At 41.8% G+C, this 8,040-nt stretch overlaps 1 protein-coding gene across 2 annotated transcripts in view; it reads right to left on the bottom strand.

The window, feature by feature from the left end:
- Positions 1-1,227: 1,227 nt before the first annotated feature.
- Positions 1,228-8,040, bottom strand: part of MORC1 (MORC family CW-type zinc finger 1) — a 171,803-nt gene continuing 164,990 nt past the window's right edge. For both annotated transcript variants that reach the window (XM_031024182.2, XM_081797321.1), the window contains 2 exons: positions 5,347-5,541; positions 1,228-2,013 (listed from right to left, as the gene is read on the bottom strand). In XM_031024182.2, coding sequence (XP_030880042.1) covers positions 1,870-2,013; positions 5,347-5,541 — 339 coding nt within the window. In that variant the 3' untranslated portion in view covers positions 1,228-1,869. The remainder of the gene's footprint in view (positions 2,014-5,346; positions 5,542-8,040) is intronic.

The raw sequence follows: 8,040 nt of genomic DNA, 5'->3' as shown, positions 1-8,040 counted from the left end.
ACAGGGTTTTAGAGGGGAGGGGGTGGGGGGATGGGTTAGCCTGGTGATGGGTATTAAGGGGGGCACGTACTGAATGGAGCACTGGGTGTTATACGCAAACAATGAATCATGGAACACTACATCAAAAACTAATGATGTAATATATGGTGATTAACATAATAAAATTTAAAAAAAATTAGGAGAAAATAGCCGTAACAGATATAATATAAAAAAGATAATTTCCCTAACATAAAAATAGTTCCTATAAATCAGTAAGAAAATACTTACCACCGGGTCATCTGGGTGGCTCAGTCGTTAAGCGTCTGCCTTCAGCTCAGGTCATGATCCCAGGGTCCTGGGATCAAGTCCTGCATTGAGCACCCTGCCCTCTCCCACTGCACACCACCCGCACTCATGCACACACTTTCTCTCTCTCTCAAATAAATAAAATCTTAAAAAAAAAAACCACCAAATAGAAAAATGGAAAAAAAGCCAAATTTAAAAATTTAAATGAATTTTAAACATGAAAAGATGCTCAATCTTACACATAGTATAAGAAATATACATTAAAGCTACAAGGATATACCACTTTTTACCTACTTGGGTCAGCAAGATAAAAAAAAGTTTGATAATTCACTGGGTAGGTGAAGGTGTGAGGAAACAGGCACTCATGTTGCTGTGGGAATGTATATTAATAAAATTTTTATGGAGTACTACTGGGCACTATCTATTAATAATAAAACATACATGCCCTCTGACCCAGCAATTCATCTTCTGAGATTTATTTAACATATACCTGCACGTGTGTGAAATAAACATATTTACAGAGATCTGCGCATACAAACCCAAAAGAATGGGAAAAAATCTAAGGGACCATCGGTAAGAGAATAATTAAATAAGTTCTAGTATGTCCACAGAATCAAATAATAAGGAGCAGGGAAAGATAATGAGAGACTCCCCATGTACTGAGCCTGACATGGAATGATCTTGAAGGTATATTAACTGTAAAAAGCAACAAAATCTTGGATGCCATTACGTTTGTATTTATACCTGTATAATGACTTATATGGTTTTATGTACATTGATTGTTTTTGGATGGATTCATAAGTAACTAGTAAAAGCACGCCTCGGGGGAGGAGTAATTAAGTGTCTAAAGACAAGGATGGGGTGCAGACTCTCCACCATATCCCATCTCACACGTTCTGAATTTTGTATTGTATGTATGTACGTAAAATTAAAATTCTACAATTCCACCAACATTAAATGTTTTATTGCTTTTGTCCAAAATGGCAGATATTTCTAAACAAATAAAAATAATCAGTTATCAAGGAAAATATAAAAACAATTCTTACATACGTGTAGTATGTGTTCACATGGTCCTTAGAAGACATGCATTTGTACCACAACTCAACAATAGGATTATCATATAAATTATATCTTACAGTTTTTGAGGATTTATATTTTCTGCTTTACCAAGTATTAGCTGTCGTGGAGAAAGGGCATAGGGTCTTTCTGTTTCAACACAAGTTTTAAGAGGAGGTGATTCTGTAGTCCTTTGTACACTGATTTTGAAAACCACTGTTTTCTAGTTTTTATAGTCTTTTAAGTGAAAACAGAATTTAAGCCTAACTGACATTTCTTTCTTAGTAGCTCACGTGGGAATTGGAGAACTCTAGAACAGCATCTGAAATAACAGGAAGAGTTAGGGAACCGGACTGCAAATGTGTACATTGTAAATCAGTCTCTATTTCTAAAGTACACAATGTTTTTAGGATTACACAGGACAAACCGTACAATAACAGAGTACAAGGGGAAATATGTTTTGAAAAGAATCTTTGTCTTATTAACATTTTAAACGTGAATATCTTTTCTGACTTCTAATTTTGAGAATCACTTTCCGTTTTTTTCTAAAGGGAGACCGTGTCCCACATCTGTAGTCACTTTATTTAAAGCGTTCCGCAAAAGGGGATTATCTTCTTTAAGCAAAGCTTCTAAATACCTGTCAATCTGCTCCTGGTCTCCTGCTGGACTACCCTGGAAAAGAGAATCAACAATCAGAGCAGGCCAAGAAGCTGCAGGCTACACCCCTGTAATATGGGTGGCCTCGGGACAGTCCGCCTTAGGGTTCCTGCAGCAGCAAAACCCACCTGGCCCTGGAATAATGCCCTTCATCTTTTAAAATGTTTTCACCTTTAACCTCATTTTGTGCTCACAAGCAGTTAGGAACTTGGGTCATTTCTTTTTCTTCCTTAGTGGAGGTTAGGTTCAACTGGTTTCCATCTATTTAATTACTTGTCATATTCCTAAAGCCACTCCGCCTCCACCTTGTCCTTCTCTGTAATAGATTCTCGTCTCCCCATTTTTTAAAAATTTTATTTTTTTATTCTTTTAAAGATTTTATTTATTTGTCAGAGAGAGAGAGAGCGAGCACAAGCAGGGGGAGGGGCAGAGGCAGAGGGAGAAGCAGGCTCCCCACTGAGCAGGGAGCAGGATGCGGGGCTTGATCCCAGGACCCTGGAATCATGACCTGAGCTGAAGGCAGATGCTTCACCAACTGAGCCACCCAGGTATCACTTGTCTCCCATTTTAAAAGTTCATGAATCTGGAGTGCCTGGGGGGCTCGGTAGGTTAAATGGCCGCTTTTAGCTCAGGTCAGGATCCCAGAGTTCTGGGATCGAGCCCCATGTCGGGCTCCCTGCTCAGTGGGGAGTCTCCTCTCTGTCTCCCTTTGCTCCCCACCCCTCCTTGTGCTCTCTCTCTCACCTAAATAAAATCTTTAAAATAAAAGTTCATGAATCTTTAGCCTTCTAGGCGAAACAGATGAGTAGGCAGATTTTGACTTCTCTGCCGGTTCTCTTCCTCTGCAGCATCTTTACCCCTAACCCTTGGCTTCCCGCCCTCATCTGTCTCCTTTTCTCTCCTTTCCCCCAGTTCTCTATTTGGGCAATTTCATACTCTCCTTCCCTGGGCTGCTTAGTCCAGGAACAGGTGGGCAAATGCCCCCTCTTCACGGACTTAAATATCACTCCCTCAAGCCCAGCCATGGGCTTAACCTGCTCTCCAACCTGGGCTGACGGATAAGAGAATTTTGAAAAAGGACCTTTCAGAAACAATCCCAGTTTTATGATTGTTCCCAGTCAGTGGCAACACCATCCTAACTTCTCCATCGCTCACCCAGTTCCATTAACTGTGCTTCTGCTCGGCTCCCTCTGCCCTAGGCCTCAGACAAGGCTGGACTGTACTGAGTCCCAGCTTTGTGACTGGGGCCCTGTCCCTACAGACAAGCTCACCTGATAGTCATGTTCACCTAGATTTTCACTCACTGGCCCTGAGCAATGAATGCCCTGTGTGACCCCTTCTGACACTGACAGCTCCGTCTGCTCGGTTGACTTTAATTCTTTGGCTCTGCTCTGTGCCTGGCAAACCAGACTTCCTTCTAGGACTTCCGGCTGGTTCTGTCCCCAGCCTCTGCATGGGCCTGCTCGGTCCATCTGCTCTGGGTCCCCCTCATTTCTCATCTCTGTTCTACACCAGTGCAGTAGGCTCTGGCGATCAGAGGCGGTGGAAATCGAAATCTGAAGTCAAGGATGAGAGTAAATCTATGTGGGCAAGGAGTCCTTTGAGTACCTCTCCAATGATACTAGATATACTCTGCGCGCTAAAGCCCCTCGCCTCCTTACCAGACTTCGTGAATAAAACAAATTAGTAGAATTCCTCTGGCTACTGTGCGGGAAAACCAGGGGTTTGGCATAGAAGGAAGAGCAAATCACAATTCTTTCATGTTTTTCTCCCAGCCACACATAGATGTGCTATTATGAAAGCCAATAATTTTTTTAAATTTTATTATGTTATGTTAGTCACCATACATTACATCACTAGTTTTTTTGTTTTTTTTTTTAAGATTTTATTTATTTATTCATGAGAGACAGAGAGAGAGAGGCAGAGGGAGAAGTAGGCTCCCCGCAGAGCAGGGAGCCCGATGCGGGACTCGATCCCAGGACCCTGGGATCATGACCTGAGCCGAAGGCAGTCGCTTAACCAACTGAGCCACCCAGGCGCCCACATCACTAGTTTTTGATGTAGTGTTCCACAATCCATTGTTTGCATATAACACCCAGTGCTCCATTCAATTCGTGCCCTCCTTAATACCGAAAACCAATAATTTTTATGAACTTTTTTGATATAGAGTAGTATTCGATTTTTATGACACAGAATTTCTTTGGTCTCTTGAGTTTTTGTTAGTAGAACAACCATCATCGCTGAAACTGTACCTTGGTGCCAGGCTCCGTATCAGATCTTTCACACATAAAAAACATTTGCCACCCTTTACAGCCACAAGAACCACAAGAGCTGTTGCCTAGGCCACCTAAGGCAGGGGGAGGGTGGTATCATTTTTGCTGTATACTTAAATTAAGCAAAAATATTTTCTGAGTTTCATTTTGTACTTAATAATATAAGAGAAACCCCAAAGAACCCAAAAGACGTACATTTTGTGAAGGAGGAATGGATTCACCTTGAAATGTTCACAGCCGGGACTGGAACCCAGGTGGCCTGGCTTCAAAGCCCATGCTCATCATGTACTATCCTGATGTGTGCGCATTTCCTGGTCTCTCCCTGACTCCCTTTCCTGGGCAAGGTAACCCTCCACTCAGTCAGGGCTCTCCGTGGGGCACTCAGCTCCTGCCCTCTCACCTTGTATGGCCCAGGAAGGCCCTGTCTCCTGTCCCAGACTCAGGGCCTGTGTCTGAGTACAAAATACCATGTGCTTCCTAGGCTCAACTGTTGACTTCTCCATTTATTTCTAGCATCTATGGAAAGACTCTTCAACCATGGCTATACATATTTTAATTTTTTATGGATTATATCCAGCCTTTCTACATGCTGTAGAAAGAAGATGGACTTTCCCTCATTAGCTCAATCCATCACAGGAGCCCTGCTCTGTATGCGTTCGTCCATCCAAACAAGATGAACAGCATACTTACACAACGTTTCCTGACCTCTAACCTCTCCTCAAAGATTAGAAGAGCCCATTTTTAATTATGTATTGAGATAAAAATTAAAATACTTTGTTGTCTGATAAAATTGGAAAAAATTTCCTACTGGAAATACACAGTTGAGGAGACAGGGTTGATCAAACTCTACCAACAGCACAAGCAAAGGTTCTGATTTTTGTGAGAGAGGAAAATAACAGACCTTTTAAAAATGTTCTCATGTGTACTTTCAAAGTTCCTTTATTTACGATTTCAATATCCTTAGAGGGAGAGTAGGGCTACGTTAAGTGACCTGCCCGGAGCCAGCAGGTGGATGACCTAGTTCAGTGCTCTCTCCACAAAGTACATTCCCACTACTCCAAATTTTGTTACTTACCAGCTGGAGTTTCTGCAATAGTGCTGCCAGTTTTACCCGAAGATTATTCAGTTTATCTTCAGTAATTTTTCTTTTTTCTTCACATTGTCCCAGAGATATTTCATTAACCGCTCCTCTTCGATTTGCATCATAGATAATGGACTGCATTTTTCTCTTTAGTTCTCTTTCATATTGGGCCATGTAAACATTCTGGATCTGGGAATGTTTTTAAGAACAGTTTTAGTATATTTTTTCAAGTACTACTTTTCGCCCTAATATCAGAAAGCGATTTCATATTCCAGTTCTGCACGTATGTACCAAGTGTCAACTCTACACCTGTGTATGAAATTTAAGACACGGAAACACCCTGAAGGAACTTGCAATCTGTTGGAAGAGGAAGAAAGACCAGGAAAAACGTGTGATACTCCAGTAACTATGAGGATGGGAGAAGCACACCAAGGTGAGCTTGGACACCCTCGCTTTGAAATGGAAAAAGAATCCAGTCGTGGTTGGATTTGTCTGCCCACCAGTGATACCAGAGTATGCAAGGCACAAAGGGGGTGGCTGGTAGTGACCCCCTCTCCACAGCACCAGAACTCACAGGCAGTGACAGAATGGCAGGCCACGTAGGGCTTTGCTGGCAGATGATGGCGTGTTATTTAGAACTCATGTCTGTAGCATCTGAAAAGCACAGAAGCTACAGTCAGAGTAATTCCTGTTCTGTGACTTTCTTCGGGTCCCTTGTCTTGATGCAAAGAATATGGTTGTTGACGTACACATGTGACCCTTGCTAATTCGAGTCTTGGTTGTTTCCCACGAGTTCATGATGTGACCAAGGCACTCACAGAGTAGAAAAGGGAATGGAGAAGCCAAACACTCCAATTTCTTTTTTTTTTTTTTAAAGATTTTATTTATTTATTCATGAGAGACAGAGAGAGAGAGAGAGAGAGGCAGAGGGAGAAGTAGGCTCCCAAGGAGAAGGAAGCCCGATGCGGGACTCGATCCCAGGACCCTGAGATCATGACCTGAGCCGAAGGCAGACGCTTAACCATCTGAGCCACCCAGGCGCCCAAAACGCTCCAATTTCAAAATGACATGTGTCATTTTGTGTCAACATTTGGAGAGGGCCGGGGGATATTCTGAGAAAAGAGATACAGAGCAAATCCTGTTTTGATACACATTTGAATGTTTCTGTAAAAAGGAGATTGCTGTGTTCTGATATGACTGCGCTGCCAGGAAAACTGTAAGGTGGTCTCATTTGTCTTCTGGGTCTACCCTTGCCCCCTGCCCCCACCACATTCACTAATACCTACAGACCCCTCCCAGACACTGTCCATATCAGTCCCTTTAAACATCCATTTCTCCTCTTTCTATAAAATCCTTTAAACAAACAAACAAAAACCTCTAAATATACCGAATTCCATTTAACATTCACTAACCACCTCCTAAATTCAAGGCACTGAATTTTGTTATAGGTGATACAAAGATACAGAAGATCCAGTCCTTGGTCGCAAGAAGCGTCCAGTCTATAGAATGAGATAATGTAAGTATGCAAATATTGTGTCTTATGGGAGAAGCTGCAAGGTGCCCCCAAGCAAGGCACAGATATTTTTAGAGTTGAGAGGACGGTATGAATTCCCATTAAAGAGCATTAAGCTACTTAAAGTACTTAACTTTATTGGATTAATATCAGTAACTTATCCTCCAATTATTTATGCTTTTTTAAAAAAGATTTTTATATATTTATTTATTTGGGGGAGAGAGAGAACGAGCAGGGGGAGGAGCAGAGAGAGAGGGAGAAGCAGACTCCCTGCTGAGCACGGCCCTCACGGACTTGATCCCAGAACCCTGAGGTCATGATCTGAGCTGAGGGCAGACGCTTAACCGAATAAGCCACCTATGAGCCCTTATTTATGCTTTTCATGTGTTATTAATTAAGAGGAGTAATTGGACCCTGAATGTAAATGGGCTAAATGCCCCAATCAAAAGATACAGGATATCAGATAAAAAAACAAGACCCACTGATATGCTGTCTGCAAGAGACTCATTTTAGACCCAAGACACCTCCAGACTGAAAGTGAGGGGGTGGAAAACCATTTACTATGCTAATGGACACCAAAAGAAAGCTGAGGTGGCAATCTTTATATCAGACAAATTAGATTTTAAACCAAAGACTATAATAAGAGATGAGGAAGGACACTATATCCTACTTAAAGGGTCTATCCAACAAGAAGATCTAACAATTGTAAATATCTATGCCCCAACATGGCAGCAGCCAATTACATAAGCCAATTAATAACAAAAGCAAAGAAACACATTGACAACAATACAATAATAGTGGGGGACTTTAACACCCCCCTCACTGAAATGGACAGATCGTCTAAGCAAAAGATCAACAAGGAAATAAAGACTTTAAATGACACACTGGACCAAATGGACTTCACAGATATATTCAGAACATTCCATCCCAAAGCAACAGAATACACATTCTTCTCTAGTGCCCATGGAACATTCTCCAGAATCGATCACATCCTAGGTCACAAATCAGGTCTCAACCGGTACCAAAAGAACGGGATCATTCCCTGCGTATTTTCTGACCACAATGCTTTGAAACTAGAACTCAGTCACAAGAGGAAAGTGGGAAAGAACTCAAATACATGGAGGCTAAAGAGCATCCTACTAAAGCATGAATGGGTCAACCAGGAAATTAAAGAA

Source organism: Leptonychotes weddellii, chromosome 1 (assembly GCF_054177405.1).
Source record: "Leptonychotes weddellii isolate Sample4059 chromosome 1, ASM5417740v2, whole genome shotgun sequence".
Taxonomy (NCBI): Eukaryota; Metazoa; Chordata; class Mammalia; order Carnivora; family Phocidae; genus Leptonychotes; species Leptonychotes weddellii.
The sequence above is the reverse complement of the archived record's forward strand: the minus strand, read 5'-3'. Positions and strand labels throughout refer to the sequence as shown.